The sequence below is a fragment of the Lissotriton helveticus genome, chromosome 12 (assembly GCF_964261635.1).
Source record: "Lissotriton helveticus chromosome 12, aLisHel1.1, whole genome shotgun sequence".
Classification (NCBI taxonomy): Eukaryota; Metazoa; Chordata; class Amphibia; order Caudata; family Salamandridae; genus Lissotriton; species Lissotriton helveticus.
In genome coordinates, this window is record NC_136073.1 from 892,820,195 (window position 1) to 892,839,855 (window position 19,661).

Sequence of the window (19,661 nt, forward strand, 5' to 3'; positions counted from 1 at the left end):
ACTATTCCCCCTCCAGTGTAAGCAAAAGCAGGGACAAAGTTTAACTTAGGAAGAGTTAGATCAACATTCCAACTCCTAACCATACCTGAGAACATAAAAATATTTAAAACATATTTAAAATAAAAAAAGCATTATGTGTAAATTAAAATTAAACATCGGAAAAATAAATTAAATGTATTAATACAAACATAATTTTATGAATATAATACAAAAGAAATTAATTTAAAAGAAGAAAACCAACAAGAAATAAACCTTTAAAATAAAATCTAAATCAAACAATAATATTAAAATAGTAATTAAATAAAACAAATATAATTAAACAGATGATAAATACAAATTTAATTTGAAAAATGTTACTATTAAACCACCTATCAATGAATTAACAATTAATTAAATACAACAAATAATTGCAACAATTAAGTAAATACATAATTCACATAATGACCAAATAAATATAAATATACACAAAAAATATTTAAATTAAAAAAACAAGGATTTATCATTTAAATAACTTACCACCATATCCCCCTGCTACTAAATTATAAATTACTAATATAATATAAAACAATTTATTTTCACATTAAAACTTACAAACTGAACTAAAAAAATGAAAACAAATAGTATAATAATATTAATACCTACGGTTAATAGAATAACTAATACAATTAAACTCATTTAAATGTTATTCAATACAACTATATTAAAGTAAACACATAATATACAACAATATTTAAGAAAAACAATATTATATGCATAAAAAACATTATTGTTACCTTTGTTTATTGTTCCTCAAATTTTGGACTTGACAATATTTTTGACAGAGTATTCTTGCAGCTTGATATTTTTGAAACCATATTTGTGTCATTCACTGATTTATCTGTTTTCAGTATGTCTTGTCGACATAGCATATCTTCTACCCCTTCAATAGCATTCCAAACAGCACTGTACTCAAGTTGTGAAATTTATTGATTCCTGTTTCATATTTATTAGTATTGGAATGGGGATAGCAACCGAAAGAGGAGTTTTAGATTGAGTGTATTGGTGCATTTCTTCGTCAATAGAGGATTTTCAATTTTAAATCATAAATCTTCTAAATCAACAGTTTTGTATATTTTTTACATTGTTATATGCAACTAAATCTTTATTTGACTATAAACATGCATGGCCAAACAACTGCCTCTGACTGCCGACTGTTCCGAAGAGTAAACACACAGCCACTCCTCCCTTTCTTGAAAAGAGAGACAATAGCCGGACCCTTCTTCGTGTGCACGCTGCTGCTTGCCTTACCTTTGTGTCACAGCTTGGCTTCCTGCTTGTTTACATACATGTGCCTGCATAGGCAATGACACTCTCTTCACTTAAACAATATCATCATACACCTCAAAGTCAGGCATTTAATAGAGTAATGTAAACTTTATTGAGCGGTGTCCGCCATGTATACTCTACAAGTGGCTTAACACAATCCTATACTTTCTTCCTCAACAAAAACTGTACTTACACTTCAGTCGTCTCCACATAGGTTAATTGGACGAGGCCTTCCCGCTCCTTACATTCTGCACTCCCCTCCTGCATGTATTCCACCTGGAAGCACATCCCTGTTACATGATGGTTCGCCCACTTCGTCTCACTGGGCCCAATGCCTGTCTTTAAGATGGCGGCTATACTACATTCCTGTTATTTCCGATACAGCATCATGATGCCCTACCAGGGGCATGGACAGTGGGGATCTGGCACTATTTATAAATTAACATAAATAAATAGATAAAATAAATAACATTGCAGATTAATTACAATACATTCTGTTCTGCGGGCCGGTGATGGGACAGATGTCTCTACCCAAGCCCTCCTGCTGCCGTCTGCATCAAAAGACCTCAAATAAATGAAAAAGAGACCGGTTTGTTGCCAGGACTACTTGTAGCCAGGCCCAACCGATGAAAGTCCAGGGCATTCTGCTGCTAAACATCAGGAAGTCCAAAATATGGCCAAAGTGTATTGGCGCATTCCGAAGACAAGAGGCAGCCTTGCTGGACCCCCCCGTTAGAGCTTCCCGCTCTGCAGTGTTCTCGCTTTGATACAATCTCCCTCCCGCCTCCCCCCAACATGCCATACAACCCAAAGATCCTCTTTCTCTGGGGCCAGGAAAATATGGAGAACCTAGTCGTTTCGCGCCATCGCGGCCTCAAACAACGATGATAAAATATAAATACGTCACTGATATTGAATCAGAACTAATTTCCTGTTCTTTTTCGCCCTATTTGGCAAGGTTTCCTGGCAAGCCCCAGGTCTGCGGGGTCCGCCGCCCCTGCGGCTGTGTCCGCGGCACGGAGTTCTCTGTGTAAGCCGGAGGACCACGGCCTCTCATATTGCTGTGTCCCACACCACGGCCTGCTGTCGGCGGCATGGCGGCGTGCCCGTCTTCCTGTTTTCAACGTTCTTCCTCCAGCTGGGCAGGATAGGCATGCTCTCCTGCTTGCACAGGCTCCGCTCGGGCCTCTGGCGGGCTTTTATCTCCCGGCACAGATACCGCTTCCGCTCGATCACCTCCAGTAGTTTTCCATCCCGCTCCTTGCCTCCCTGGGGGGCGTGCGGGGGCACTTCCTTCTCTTGGATAAGACTCTGGAAAAACAGCACATGACAAAGGTCAGCTGCCAGAGGCAAGACAATCACCAGTCGAAAAACCTACATACATTGACTAGTTCAAGTGTATTGTTTCAGTTAATTAAAACCATAGAAAATGCATTTTGCCTTTGTACAGGTTTTACTCTTAGAGGATGTTGTTTTCTTTTTTCTTTTTTTTTTTCGTCTCTTATGTCATTATGTCATATTTTCCTTATGTATTCATCCTATTGCTACATGACTTTGTACTGATGTTTTACTTTGTTTATTACTTCAATAACGCATTCTAAACTGAAAAACAATACTTCATTACAATTTATAACATCATAAAAGGTGCATCCCCAAAAAATAAATTTCAACAGGTCAGTCAGCTTGTTTCCTGCTTTCATACATCTTACCACGAGTTAATAGATGAAAAACCATATTTGTGCAAGTAGTCAGACATTAAAATGATAAATCCAGGGAAGGTGCCAAAAGTCATTCAACTTTGACCTTTATTTACCTGCATCCTGCCACTGAACATCTTAACCCTATCCGTGCTGATGACGGAACTGCTCCGTCATCAGCCGCGGTGGCGCTGTGCTGATGATGGAGCAGTTCCGTCATGGCCCGTCCGACGCGCCTGCGCGGCGCGTTCTATTAAGCGGGCAGGGCCATGACGGAACCGCTCCGTCATGAGCACAGCTCAACCGCGGCTGGTGACGGAGCGGTTCCGTCACCAGCATGCGCCCGCCACGCGGCCCCCCCGCCCCCATAGCGCTGCGGCGGAATAGCCGCCGCAGCGATGTGGTTAAAATGAATTAATAGATAAGAGCTGGTGGGATATATAGACCCTTCTCAAACTTTAAACATTTTCAGATAAAACTGACTACAGTCTGGGGTGAACAAAAGATACATTGACAAACAATAACGTTTGAAAACTTCAAAATGGAAACTGGCATGAAAGAAACACAGAAAAGCTCACGTGCAAACAAAACTTGACTGATCTTTTACCATGAATGTAGTAGCTCAATTTACCCTTAATCTTTTGGATTTTCTTTTTACAAAAGATAGAGTTAAACTAAAGCCAAGGGTACAAGGTTTGCAAACCAAAACATGGCATAGTCCCAGGAGTTGGGAGGGAATTGCAGAAACTGTTGGTTTCCACAAAATTAAGCCTTTCAGGCCTGGCAATTGCAACAAAAAAGTAACCAACGATTGTGTTAGCAGGAAGTGTGTATTACAAGTGTTGTTTCTTTAACATTAACTGGTACCTTGCAGTCAGGTGGCAGAGCACATGGGTCTGTTGGTGGTCGTGGACCTAAAATACTGGCCTGCAGGGCTAGGAAGCCATGCATGTGCTTCTCTGCTGTGTCAGGGTTTCACCCAGGGGCCACAGGAAGTCTATGTGAAGTATTTGAGGCCCTTAGCCTATTTGCTGAGAGATAAGATGTGGCCTGCAGGTACCTTTTGGGTAAGACTCTGACCTTCACTCAGGTGTATTGGCTTATTTAGCTGTTTTCTATAGTGCTGCTGCACCTCAAAGGCCCTGTCATGCTCTACAGAGGATATAAAGCAAATACCATCAGTACCAGAACTGAAGCAGATTACTAGGGAACCCATTGAAAGATCAACATCAGAGCTTCACATACAAACCTCAGACACAATAACGCATTATGGTACTTTGTATTTACTTTAGACTGGGGACACGTGAGCATCCGAATGACCGTGGGGAAAGGGAAGCCAAACTGGGCCTCTCTTCTGCTTGAACCCCAGGTGCTGTGAATCTCACCTGGAGTGAGAGTAAGGTTTTAAGATCCCCTGCGGTTCTAGGCCTGTTCCTGAATTCTCCTGATGTCCAGGAAATCAGAGTGATGAATTAGGATGATCCCTTCATAGGGTAATGCCATCTCTATATTTGTGGGAACAGTAATCTCTTTTAGTGACAGAATGGGGCTAAAAGAGTCATGGCTCTAAATTGGCCTGGTCTTGTGTCACAGACTGATCTCCAGAGTAAGTCCCAACAAGAGAATCCAGGGATTTCAGACCTGTCTGTGGAAGGTGAGGCTTTGGCTTCCCTTTGGTGAATAGCAACTAGGATGCAATCCCCCTCCCCGCCCCTACCCAAGGGTGCACTTGAATGTGATCCTATCTGAATCCAGAAACATGATGGCGGAGCGCTAACAGGTGGGCAACTCTCAGGAGAATTAGAAGGGAAAATTTAGAAGATGTGACAGCACATCAACAACACCAAGCCTGTTTCATCTCTTACGACAGCCTCATCCTATAGAATCCCAGAAGGGTCGGTCTTTAAAGCCCTATCTACTGTAGGTCTAGACGATACACTCAGCTCAACACCAGCCTACTAAACTCCCTGGTCCTTGTCAATGCCTCCCTCACTCGTCCTCTTCCAAGAAGCACTCAAGGCAGGTCAGATCCTCCCACTTTGACAGAAACCTACACTTGACCCTGATGACCTCACCAACTACAGGCACATTACTCAGCTACCATTCATCAGTAAGAGCGTTGAAAAAGCTGTCCATGTCCAACTCCAAGATCCCATTAATGTCAACCACATCCTGCACGACGCCCAGTCTGGCTTCGGATCACACTGCAGCATGGAGACCGCCATGTTACACATTGTAGACTATTCCTTCATGACCACAGATGAAGATGGCACATACCTTCTCATATGTCAAGACCTCTTAGCTGCCTCTGACAGAGTAAACACTTTCACCCTCAAATGCACTCTGGAGTCTCTGTTCACTTGCAGTGTCCTTCACTGGTTCTCCTCCTACCTTTCCTACAGGCACCATTTTGTTTACAAGTGTAGCTTCAGCTAACAAAAGATTTCTGTAACCTGCAGGGTCCCTCAGTGTTCCATACTACTGCCTAGCACTGTCAACCTCTAGAGGGAGCAGCGTGATGCTCTACTCACAGACAACATCATCAAAATTCACCAATATGCTGATGATACACAACTTTGCTAAATTGTCTCCATTGCTTCACACATTCAGCGTCTCAACCACTGCATGCACGTCACCCAGACCTGGATTTCCAGCACCTAGCTGAAGCTCGACCCACCAAGACAGATTCCCTGTTATTTGCCAAGAAAAGAAACAAGAAACAGTACAAACTTGCCTCAATGACAGGAGCCTTTACAGCATTGAACCCCAACTTTCACTGAATGCCAAATCACGTGGATCCATGCTGGACACCAACCTCAACCTCAAGGAATACAAAAAGCAAGGATGGCTTGTTAGCTCTCGTTTCTAAAGAAAGTGAACCCGTTCCTTACAGAATCCCTATTCTCATCAAATTGCATTGGCTTCCATTGGCGGCCTCCACCAGCTTCAAAACCAGCTGCATCATTTACAAAGCCATTGCGACCAGCACCCCTGCTTATCACCCACAGCCAGGGCATTAGACTGCAGTGTCAGACGTGTACAAAAGAAAAAAACAAGTCCACTGGCCTTTCCATCCATGCACCCAGTTTCTGTCACATCCTCCCTGTGTCCATTAGGATGGCCCCAACAGTGCTCCAATTTAGAAAATAGTTGAAGAAGGACCCCTATAAAGAACACTACATCATAATGCGGTACGGTGCACAACCCAGACACCTGTCCTACCGCTCCTTGACTTAACGCTTGTCTTTGACCCTGTACTGTGCTCAGCTGCCTTTTGGCTCGGTTTGCACTGTAGAAATACCACATGCATACCAAATACATACAATCCCCCTTCCGCTTTCCAAAGGTGCCATATTTCAAATTGAGAGGATCTCAGGGATGTGGCTTTTTTGACTTCACTAAGGATCTTGTTTTAACTAAATCCTGGTTTGGCAGGTAAGGAATGGTTACTCACTTGTCGTCCTAGTACTCCTCATAGGAATCTTCCTTGTAATCATAAATGTTATAATGCTTCTCACTGCATGTGTGCACACTGGAACACTTCATCTTAAATATTGTTTCATAGAATTATGCACACAGGGTGTTATTGTCCATATGTGTATATGATAAGCAGCACACTTCAAAAGCCTACCCATGGCAAAATGTTTACGGAATGTAAATGTCAGAATTCCAGAAGAAACTTGCACTGCAGCATCTGATGTGCACATTTCTAATACAACCGGTCTACCATTGAGAGAAAAGTGCTGGCTGAGAGGTTCCCATTGAAAAGCTGTCAAAATAGACACCTGTCTCTCTGTGGAAACGCAGTGATCACTTTTAGCATGCGCTGAAGCCATTTTGTTTGTGGCAGCCATTTTAGTTAGCCATGTGCTCGCCACATGCTTTTCCGTCCTCACTGTTGTCTGCCCTTGTATGTCGCTGGAGTCATCAAGTATAGTTAACTGTTTCAGCACTGAACTACAGCCTTGCCCATGCTCAGAAAGACTTGTAGTTGTTGGAATGCACCTGCTATAAACTTAACTGTCAGACTATTTTAGCTAATGTCAGCAGTTGTGTAGCTCCTCCCACTTTGATGACTAAGTGATTCTCATGTGCCCTTGATTGTACAAATGACTATGTGTGTGAACACTTGTACTGCCTCTTTTTGAGCTTCCATGCTTACTCTGCAAGTATTATGGTATAACGGCACCATGGTTTCTGTACTCCATGTGCTGCCTCATACATTGCCTGAGGGTTGTGTATCGACGTAGTTCCACTCATGAGGTTTAATAAACTCTTTGTTTAATATTACAGCTTCCGTGCTGATTTCTATTTTTGTCAGTCTAAGGACCAGTGCGATAAGAAGGGCGAACCCCTGCACCGGTGGGCTCGGTAAGGCCCACCCCACACCTTTAAGGCTCCAGGAGCTTTTCTTCCCATAATGCACTGTCCTGGCAGTGGTCTCCCAAAATCAGCTCTTTTCTTGCAGGGAAGATGTGATAGTTGCTTTTTCAAATGAGCAAGATAACCCATCCAGGGAGGCAGGTGGGTCATTTATGACTTAAATGAAGATTTCTAGGATACAGGTAACCATTTCTTCTGCATCATAGGATCTTCATTGATAGTCATGAACGTTAGAATAGAACAGCAACTGAAGAAGTTATTTCTTACTATGGCTCTTGAGTATAACAAACAGAAGTTAAATAAGGTATTGAGCCGCAATTGTGTAATGACACTTGGCTTCTTGATGAGATTTCTCAAGGTGGCTTGACTAACTTTAGCCTCAGTCTGTTAGAGTGAATGTAGGCACTAGTGCTTTGTGAATGTTTGCACTGATCTCCAAGTGGCAGCTTTGCAAATTTCTGCTAATAGAACATTTCTGAGCCTAGCTGTGGTGCCTGCTTTCACACTAACATGGGCTCATGGTCTTCCTTGGAGAGGGTTATCTCCTAATCGGTAGCATACAGACGAGCTTGCCACAATCCATCTGCCAAGAGATTGTAGGGATGTGACTATACCCTGTCGGATATCACGATAATTAACAAATAATCGCTTGGGTTTTCTCAGGAACTTTGTTTTACCTATGTAGAAATGAAGAACCCTCATTAGATCTAAAGAATGCAGTGGCCATGCAGCTAGAGGTAATGGATTGGGGAAAAGGGAGAAAATGTGATTGTTTGATTAGTGTGAAATTCCAACACCACCATGGTAAGAAAGGATGGATGTGTTTTCACAGCTACACTATTTCCATGAAAGATTGTGCACGGTACAACAGCAGAACGGGCTTGTACCTCGCTTGCGCTTAGGGAAGTTGGTATCACAATCAAAAATGCAACTAGGCTCAAAGAGAGGACTCTTTATTTTAAAGAGAGGTTCCTTCATTTCCCATGGAGGAGATAGTGTTCTGATTGGAGGGAACTCTTTCTTTAGGCCATCCAAAAATTCTTTGATTACCGGTATCTTGAAGAAGGAGACTTGACTGTAAGACTTTCTGTAAGCCATAGAAGCAGTTGTAGGTTTATGGAAGGGAATTGCAATTTTGATTGAGCCCAATGCAGGACGTATTGTATGATAACGTCTTTTTAGCATGAGACTTGGTAATGTCCATAATTCTGGTACTATATGCAGATTTATTTCTATTTCAGAGCATTGCATGCCTTTGTTGGGGGATGTTTTGCCTCCTTCTGAATTTCCATTCCTGCTAGTGGTAGGTTTAAATGTCCACACTGTCTGATTTCAGGAGTCTTGCTTACAAATTCAATGATGTTAGGTTTGGAATCTGTATTTGCTCCTTAACCCTGGTTAGAAGATTTGGCCTGTGTGGGAGCTCCTTGTGTGGCCGCGATGGACATTTGTAGTAGATCTTTGACCCACTGTTGCCCTGGCCAGTCTGGTGCTATTAGAATCATCCTTCACCAGTCACAGCGAACTGAGTCAAGTCTACCGCAGCACGACTAACTTGGCTTGAGACCAAGGGGCATATGTAGGTAATTTCCATTTTGCGATTTCCAAATAGCGATTTTTAAGGAATCGCTATTTGAGAATAGCAAAATGGAATGTAGGTAAAAATTCGCATTTTTTTTGCGAATCTCTAACATTCCTTAATTGCGATTAGCAAATTGGGAATCGCAATTAAGGAATGAGTGTCCCATTCATTCCTATGGGCTAAGAGGCCCATAGGAATGAATGGGGATACATTCTCAAATTGCGATTTTCTATGAGAAAATCGCAATTTGAGAATTGCAATTCTAGGGGTGCCAGGGTGTCCACAGGACACCTGTTGCATCCCTGGGTGCCTCTAAGTACATGTGGCGCACATACATGCCCTAAGGGCATGTCTGTGCGCCACATGGCACTTTAAATAAAAAAAAAATGCATTTACAAAGGGAATCGCAAATACCATCTACTTGGAGTAGGTGGTATTTTGCGATTCCTTAAGCCAAAATCGCATTTTAAAATGGACTCCTACATAGCATTTAAGGAATCGCAAAATTGCAATTCCTTAAATGCTTGAGCAAAATAAGGAATCGCAATTTTTACGATTACTTATTTTGCTAATGTACACCTACATACCAAAGCACCGTTTGCGATTCGCAAACGCTGAAATTCGCCGAATTTCAGCTATTGCGAATCGCAAACGCCTACCTACATATGCCCCCAAGTGTCCTTCCTGCCCCACCGTCTTGAGATCCTGTTGTCTGCTTTGTGAGAGGTCATCAATTAACTTCATCCCATCCTCAATTTCTCTTCCTAAGAGGACAGTAACGCTGGTGTCTTTTTAAAAAGCTTTAATGGCCAATTTCCAAACTTTTCTTCCCGTAGCTTTCGAAAGCTCCTGTGGTTTGGTAGTGTCAGGGCCAGAAATGTGTCATCTTCTGGATAAAGTTGTTCTGATGGAGTGCGGTTTTGGGAAGAAATTAAGAAAGCCATGGTCTTGCCAGGGTCTCTATTTTTTTAGAAAACGTGGTATTACTGCCCTAATTGTTGCTGGAGTGAGGAACTTCTCTTCTACAATCTCTAGAAGATCTTCCAGTATGGGCAAAAGAGATTTTGGCATTGCGGTCGGTTGGAGAGTCGACATAATCCCTGAGACTACGGGTTACAACACCTCCAATAGAATGTTCAGTGTTGTAGTGCCCCGAGCAAGAACTCAGTGTTGATCGGTGATATCATCCACTGGACAGACATGGGAAGGGATTGTAGCTGGAGATGTCGGGTGTATGTGGAGATTGAATCCCCCATGTCCGAATGAAAGGGCGATCTGGACCTAAATGGAGATGTGAGCCTATTACACCCTTCGGGAATACATGGCGACCTTTCCCTACCCCAAGGTGAGCAAGGTGCAGGTGATTTCCTTGGCAATTTTGCTGAGGATCTAGGTTGATCTGTATATATCCTCAGAGGAGACATGGAAGGAACTATCTGGGTCAATGGAGGCATGTCTAGAGGGTGCAATGGGATCTGAGCATATCCATAGGAGGGATATTTGGCCTTGAAGGCAGCAGAGGAACTGGTCTTCGTTAATTAGGCGTGAGCGTAAGTCTCTTTCTCAGGGTTGTGAACTCTGACGACATGGATAACTTTGGCATTGATCTCGGCAACGTTGAGAGGTGAGTTGACGGTGATTCAAGCCTCGGATAAAGTACAGGTGACGCTGAGCGGCTTGGATGTATCAACAGTGAAGTGTCGCCATCATGGTGTGCTTCGAAGTCGATGGTAGAGGTGACTTCTAGATCTTTTCCTCGTCAGCGGTGTCGGTGAATAACCCAACGTCGTACAAGATGTCTTCAGCATCAAGGATAAAGGAGAGGGAGTCGCTGTTGTCATTCAATGTTTCGATGCTGAAGACTTTGAAGAACTTCGATGGTGACAATGTGTCGATGTCTGTAGTGAGCCAGACTCCAATGGTAAGAACCCTGCGGCCAAAGTCTTCGACAGCAACTTTGGGGCATATTAGCAAGGGCAGTATTTCTGCTTTAGCGGCACTTTTTGCCGCTAAAGCAGCGATATTTTTATCGCCCTATCAGCAATCTGTCACTAACAGCAGTTAGCGACAGCTTCCATGCGATAGCGACCGGTTTGGGGCCCGCTTTGCATGTCAGCGATATTTATCGCTAATGACATGCAAAGTGGGCGGACTCAAACTGGTAGCGACTGAAGGCAGTCGCTAACACAGCTATCGCCTATCAGCAACGCAGGCGAAGCGATAAAAAAAGTTGCGCTAAGCGCGATTATCGCTAGTAATTAACACCTGCTGTAAACTTGACTTACCTGCATCCTCAATGGAAGGTGGATTATCAGGCTAAGTCCACCATGGCATTAATGCGTGAATATCGCTGGATTTCCAGCGATATTCAGGCCTTTCGCCGCTATCGCCGGATATTTTATCACAGTGGAGATAAACCTTGCTAATAGCACGTTTTCTCTGCTAAAATATCCAGCGAAAGGCAGCGATAAAAATAAATGTGCTAAACGCGTTTTGCGATAAATATCGCAAGTTCTTGCTAATATGCCCCCAAATTCTCTTCGACGTCAACCTGGAATGACGTCAAGCGCGATGGTGCTGGTGTCTTGCGTTTCTACTCGACCTTCTTTCCTTAGTTCTCCCTCTGTGGGAATCTTTCCCGGTGCTGGCTCTTTTCCTGAGGCTGGGAGACTGGAGCACCTCTGAGCCTTCTTCTTCCTTCACTCAGGTCTTCTGCCCTCCAGTGTCCATCGAAGCCTGGTGCCTTCCTGGTCCTTCAATGTCCTCTCTGCTAGATGTTTAAGCAGAATTCACATTCTTTGACAGAATGTGCTGGTGGGAGACACAACACACACTCTGTAGCGGCTATTTCTCCCACAAGAGGGGCATTATACAAAAAGAGAAGGCATTTCTGACTGCAAAAATTCCCGTTTAAACTAGAAACAAAGTTTCACTTGCCAGTAAGATCGTAAGAAGGTGAAAAATACTAAATCCAAAGTGAAAATTCACTGAAAAACCAGAGGAGTGAAACCTTTAATGCGCTCTGGGATTCTTCTCCCACAAGCCAGAAAAAAGACCAGACTATGGGAGGCAGCTGCCAGAACAACGCTTCATGGGTAGGGAAAGCTGACACTGCCCCGGAAAAACCACGTATCCCCTTCTAAGAGGCGCTGGCACTCTGCCTTTGAAAGTACTGATCCCCTGCTGAGAAGTGCCAGCAGCATCTGCCACTTAAATCACTAACCCCTGCTGAGAAGTGCCCGTATTCTACCAAAGAGAGCACTGAACCTCTGCTGAGAAGTGCCAGCATCTGCCACTTAAATCACTAACCCCTGCTGAGAAGTGCCAGTATTCTGCCAAAGAGAGCACTGAACCTCTGCTGAGAAGTGCCAGCATCTGCCACTTAAATCACTAACCCCTGCTGAGAGGTGCCCTACTCTGCCATAGAAAAAACTGATCCCCTGCTGAGAAGTGCCAGTACTCTGCCACCAGGAGCACCGAACCTCTGCTAAGAAGTGCCAGCATTTGCCACTTAAATCACTAACTCCTGCTGAAAAGTGCCAGTACTCTGCCATTGAAAGCACGGAACCTCTGCTGGGCAGTGCAGGTACTGTGTCATTGAAAGTACTGATCCCCTGCTGAGAAGTGCGAGTATCTGCCACTTTAAACACTAACCTCTGCTGAGAAGTGCCAGTACTCTGCCACTGAAAGCACTTAATTTCTGCTGAGAAGTGCTGGTATTATGCCATTGAAAGCACTGAACCCCTGTAGAGAAATGTTGTAATTCTGCCATTGAAAGCACTGAATCGCTGTTGAGAAGTGCCAGTACTCTGCCATTGAAAGCACTAGGAACCCCTGTTAAGAAGTGCTAGTATTGTCTCTTCTAAATAGTGTCCTTCTATTAACAGTATACCCCTGCTGAGAAGTGCTGGCACTCTTATTATCAAATTGAAGAAGCACTCAGAGAAACACATGCATTCTCATCAGAGACCCCCAACCATCTGTTACCTGAGCTGGAGTCTCCCTGCCCTGGAGGGAGTGTCTCTGGGCGTGAAGAGCTGCGTGGCGCACCCCGGAAGTGGAGGCCGAGCGCCCCAGGCGGTACCCTCCTGCCAGGTCTGAGGGGATAAAAACATACATGAGATATTAGAACAGTCTGGTTGGCATAACCCCTGCTTAGAACCCCAGAACCTCCTCTGAGCACCGAGAGGGTGGCACCCTTGAACCTTTGGTCAGGGGGTGTGGCCTATGGCAGGCCACCAACCGCACATTCATTGTTTTAATTTTTTTATTTTTACAGAGTTTTATATAGCGCAAACTTGACCCGAATCATGCATTACATGCGGACACATTCATTTTTTGTTTTTTTTGTTGGGCACGGGGAGATTAAGTGATTTGCCCAGAATCACAGGATGTTAAGCCTCATTGCCGAGACTCGAACCCAGTTCCCCAGATTCGAGGTTGACCGCCCTAGCCGTTAGGTCAACTCCTCTCCTTGTGGGACTACAGCGGGCTGATGCCACCCAGTATTGGCATCACGACCCAACCAGCATGAACCTGTGACACTACATCTCAAGCACAGCATCACAAGGCAGTTAAGTTATGTTATGTTAAAAGCATTTGTAGAGCACACGTACACCAAGCGGTATCTTGGCGCTAAGTAACTGGACCGTGACCTTCTGCTCGCCCTTACAATCATCTGCATGTATGAAGAGCCATGATTTCAAGAAGTGTCTAACTCTAGTGTAAGATGACAGGGCAACAGTGCTTAATTTGTAAAATATTAAGTGGCAGGCCTCTCACCAGGAAGCCACTGCAGCTTGCACCACCCATCGCCCTTGTTATCGCTGCCAAAACAACTACTAACCATCTCTCTTGCATTTAAATGCGAAAGTTCAGATTATTCCAGGTCCCCAAAGCTAAAGGAATCGCTGGGGAGGCAGGTATGAGCGAGTTTAATGTATATGGCATTCCTAAACAACCATTGTTCTGCTCATCTCTAAATTAGATGAGCAGCGCCACCATGTGGTAGACTGTTCTAAGTATGGTGTTGACAATTAGGTGCCGAGCACCAGAAACCAATTAAGTGCCGGTGCTGAGCACCAGAAAGCACCGGCTCCAATTAAGCACTGCAGGGCAATATACTGCAAACTAAAACATTGCAATGTAAAGAACGAGAGACCTGATTGGTTCCCTCTGTACCTCTTTCCAATCTGCTGTGGTGGGTGGCTTAATTTGCCGGTAGCATGGGAGAGACACCCCTGAAACCTCTTCGTTGCTGGAACCCCCACGCCTCATATTAACATGCTTCTGAGGTTTGCCTTCTATGTTTCTGCTTCATGGCTGAGGTCCCCCAAGGACCTCCTTCTACACCGACCCCCTTCACTCGTCAAGGTTCATGATTAAATGTTGGTGGCGGCTAGTTCGCCGGCCAACAGGTAAACAGTGCATTTTCTCTGCTATTTACCCAGGCACTGGCTTAATAGAGATTAGTTACTATTTGCCACGGGACCTTGCTAATAGCAGAGAATCGTCACTATTTACCCAACTTCAGGCAAAATAGCAGACATTATGTACAATCTGGCTAGCAATAATGCAAATAGGAAATACACTTAGTTATTTATCTGGCTGCTGGTTAAATAAGAGAAAGCATTGTAATTGTATTTATATAGCGCTTACTACCCCTGACAAGGGGATGAAGCACTTTACGGCGCGTAGTGCGCTACTCCAGAATCCAAGGTTAGCAGTTAATCCAGTGGTTGCTGCGATTAGTCGTGTGCACTCAAGAGAAGTTGCATATATGTGCTCCAGTTACCTTGTGATGGATTATATTAATATCGGTTAGATGGGGTCATTATTGGGAGCTGCGTGATTCCAGGTGAATGGTCGGTGAGCTGGATAGGCTGGCAGGGGTTAGGTGATGTTAAATTATTGATAAAGGGTTTTAAAGAGGAGCGGCTGGGATCTATGAAATGAGGTATCCGCAAATCGCAGGATTACAATAAGAATATTTAGGGCAGACCGGCATGAGTCTGAGAGGGGGCTACACTCAGAAATATAAGGCATGAAGAGGATGGGAGGTAAGAAGAGGAGAATCGAGCTGGAGTAACTCAAGGTCAATTTTTCACGCAGGGTTTTAGGAGTATAGTGGGAGAAGGCTTTTTGAGATAGCAAGTAATCGGAGACTATAAACTGAAGAAAGAAACAACATTATACATACTGGACTAGATCCAAGGAAGACATCTTAAACATGCAATTCCAAGGGTACACGGCATGTAAACATTAAGAGCCCTAGCCTGTAGTAAGCCAAGGCTAGGGCAGCCCTTATTAACATAGTCTGGAGTATCCCAACCTTGGTACAGGGTCTGTACCCTGCACAAGGGGAGTTGGCACAGAAAAAAAGGTCTTATGTACAATTTTCCTGGTGACCTTGCAAATAGCAAATATATAATACTATCTAACACTATTTACCCAGCTGCTGGCTAAGTTGCAGACATTATATACTGTTTGGGCAGCAGATGTGCAAATGGAAAAGAAGCCGCCTTATTCGAATGTCTGACAAAATATCGAAATCAAAAATATCGAAATACAAAAATATCGGAACAAAAATATCGAAGTCAAAAATATAGGAATCCTATCCCTAACAAGGTAAGTACAAAAATATCGAAAAAATAATATCGTAGTACAAAAATATCGATATTAAAAATATCGTTTTTTTAAATGTATTAATAATAATGTAAAAATAATTATAAAATACATATAATGTTACAAATATTAAATAAAAATATTAAAACATAATTAAAAAATTAAAACTAATACATATACATTTAAAATAAATTAAAAACTTAATAATTTAATGTAATTTTATATTTTTTAATTTCATTTAATTGATTTAATTTAAATTTATTTTATTTTTACCCTGTACGACTGTACCCCAAAACCCCAAAACTGACCCTGAACCCTAAAAATACCCCTTTACCCAAAAACCCAAAACTGACCCTGAACCCTAAAAATACCCCTTCACCCATGAACTGAAAACTGACCCTGAACCCTAAAAATACCCCTTTACCCAAAAACTGAAAACTGACCCTGAACCCTAAAAATACCCCTTTACCCATGAACTGAAAACTGACCCATAACCCTAAAAATACCCCTTTACCCAAAAACTGAAAACTGACCCTGAACCCTAAAAATACCCCTTTACCCAAAAACTGAAAACTGACCCTAAACCCTAAAAATACACCTTTACCCAAAAACTGAAAACTGACCCTGAACCCTAAAAATACCCCTTTACCCATGAACTGAAAACTGACCCAGAACCCTAAAAATACCCCTTTACCCAAAAACTGAAAACTGACCCTGAACCCTAAAAATACCCCTTTACCCAAAAACTGAAAACTGACCCAGAACCCTAAAAATACCCCTTTACCCAAAAACTGAAAACTGACCCTGAACCCTAAAAATACCCCTTTACCCAAAAACTGAAAACTGACCCTGAACCCTAAAAATACCCCTTTACCCATGAACTGAAAACTGACCCTGAACCCTAAAAATACCCCTGTACCCATGAACTGAAAACTGACCCTGAACCCTAAAAATACCCCTGTACCCAAAATTAATTAATATTATTTAATTACCAATTAATTATTAATTAAAATATGTACAAACATATATCAATTAATTAATTATTATTAAATTACTTCCCACCCTATTCCCCTATAAACCCATAACCCGCTACAGAACATATTTATCTATTAATAAATTAATTAAAAATAATTAAAAATTAATTCTCAATTAATTAATTAATAATTCCTACTAATTAATAATTAATTTAACATAATTAAATTACTTCCCACCCTATTCCCCTATAAACCCACAACCCGCTACAGTAGTAAAAGACAATATTTAATAAAATAACATTAAAAATAAATAATAAAACATAATAAATACAATATAATATACACTAAATTTATTTAAAAATTGATATTAGTAACATCAAAGTTATTAATTTCGATATTATTAACATCGATATTTACAACTTCGATATTACTGATATCATGCCAATATCGATATTTAGACTGTCGATATTACTTACCTTCGATATTTTTGTATATCGATATTTAAACTTCGATATTTTTGCATATCGATATTTAAAAATCTATATTTTGTCTGTGTACCGCCTTATTCACCTGGCGGCTGGCTAGATAGACAGTATGCTAAACTTCACCAGTGGCCATGCAAATAGTAGATAAACTTCACTATTTACTGAGCTGCTGTCTAAACAGCTTAAATGTTGTATTATTAAGACTTAGGCAGATTTCAACTGGCGTTTACCACTGGGTAGAACTGCCAACAAGGTGTTAACACAACTGACATCCATCTCCTTAACCAAGTTAGGGTCCTGATATATTATTCTATTTGCACAAAATGGGTGCAAATTGCACACATACTTTTTGTGAATGGAATGATATTTTGCACACTGACCTATGTACTATTAGGTCGTTTTTTTAAATGTATTTATTTATAAAGTTTTATATAGCGCAAACATGACCCTTGTGGGTATCAGAGCGCTTCACAGTATTTAATGAGATACGGTATATAAAAAACAACATTATTATCAAGAGTCTAACAAGTTATGATAGAATCCTCCAAGACAGGCCATCACACGGTCCAAGACATACAAACACCTGATCACAGGGGTCACAGAATGATATGTCTCATTAATATTCAGGTGACAATATCCAACATTCCCTAACTGGCTATATTCACCTGAATGGTGGCCTACAAGACAGCACACCACCATGCCTAGGACTACATTCCAAAAGAAAAACCTTTTTTAAAATCAGTCTGTGTTCACAAGGAACCAGTGCTGCTTTTTAAAAAACATATATTTTTTTCATTTTGGAAATATTTGAGGGAGATAGTCAGGGGTCCTTTGGAATACCGCCCTCTCCCCCTGAGGCCGCCCACGTGATTCACAAAGGGAAAGAAGTTCTGAGGAGAGCCCTTCCCCTTTAAGAATCAGTTACCACCCCTAACAAAATTGTATTACCCGAGCACACAGTCCAGTCAGACAAATCAAATTTTATAACAATTTTTTGTATTTCTCCACGTCGTTTACTTTCTTTCTCCTTAGTCCAGCAAGCCAACACGTGTTTCGTCGATTGGGGTGATCCCCACGACATCCTCAGGGCTGGAAAATAATATAAATATGGTTGTCGTGTAGTGTGAATGCACCACACATTTTATACATGTGTTTGACTTTGTGGAAACCCAAACCTTCCTTACTAATACACTTTAACTAGTGCATTGTGAGGTTCAACTCAAATCAATTCATTTTCATGATTATGAAAAGGAATACATCACATTTAGGAACTACATATTACCCTGTATAAAACATGCGATAAAAAGATTGCCGTCCAGGCTATCACATGAGACGTGGTGCAATGAAAGCATAACTTTAACAGTGTAAAAAGGTGAATATTTGCACCTCAGTCGTGGATCAATGCGAAATCTCTTAAATAGTAGGACCATGAACTATATTCCAGAAATGTATTTAAATGACCTCAAGATGCATGTAGATGGGCTGATGATAAGAGAAAGAAGTTCCAAGGTGCAGATGATAGATCTTAAGACATCAGATACGGTATTAATTGCAATACGAAAAATGTCATATATATTTTGGAATGTGCATGCAAACGCATACATGTACGTAGCACCATAGGAGCACTAAAGGAACGAGTTAACGAACACATTAGAGCTGTGAAACACCAAGATGCCAGATATCGAATGGCAACACATATATCAGAATGCGAGGCGCAGGGTCCACACAAACCCTTTACGTTCTTTGGTATGGATCATGTGGAGGAACCTTAAGACGCAGGTAAACCACCTGGATTATGCGTCTGAGAGATTTGGAACATGGCTTAAATACTGATGAAGAACTACAGTATTTTCTGGGGGAATTGATATGGATATGGAAACATGTCTTTAAGATTGTGATATACATTGTGATATACATATATACGTATTTTATACATTGTGAAGTATTATCTTGATCGTAGTCCATATAAGACATGAGATATATGCCCTAACTATGGGATTGTACAATGTTATTGATGTTAAAAGAATTGATGAGTTTCATTCGCAACCATTTTGATTAGCGTAACTGTGAAGTAATTTTGGAGTGGGGCGTGATGCAGAAGATTTATGAAACAATTTGGACTTCACCCATCTTAGAATTTGCGAGGTTTGATTACTATCTGTGCTCGACAGCCTATGGGCATTGAAATGAAATCACTCGATATATAGAATCCTGAAGATTAGGATCACGCCAATATCACTCACCCAACATGGCACTCGGGATGCGCGAGCATTATTTGCTGTACATCATAAGTTTGACACTAAGTAAACTACCTCACAAAGATGGCAGCTAGATAGGGTGCTTGTTGTATCATGCCATTTCATGGCCTCAAACATATATACTATTGAAGTCCTACCTTTGAACTTCACTGTTCATATTTTAGGTAAAGATATTGGCATGTTAGATGTTAGTCATTCGATGAGCAAATGACCTTTTATTTATGGATGCGCGAGCATTTCCATGCCGTAAATGGCACTCACATGTTTATGGATGCGAGAGTATATCTGTGCTGTAATGGTACTCGCATGTTTGACACAAAGAGTATGATATTCCCTCAAGATGGTGCCCGAAC

General features: G+C 41.9%; 1 protein-coding gene across 1 annotated transcript in view; it reads right to left on the minus strand.

Moving 5' to 3' along the window:
- Window positions 1-1,408: 1,408 nt before the first annotated feature.
- The window catches only part of NYAP1 (neuronal tyrosine phosphorylated phosphoinositide-3-kinase adaptor 1), a 436,069-nt gene continuing 417,816 nt past the window's right edge, over window positions 1,409-19,661 (minus strand). The window contains exons 6-7 of the mRNA XM_078669654.1: window positions 12,955-13,064; window positions 1,409-2,616 (exon numbers count right to left, since the gene is read on the minus strand). Coding sequence (XP_078525780.1) covers window positions 2,359-2,616; window positions 12,955-13,064 — 368 coding nt within the window. The 3' untranslated portion in view covers window positions 1,409-2,358. The remainder of the gene's footprint in view (window positions 2,617-12,954; window positions 13,065-19,661) is intronic.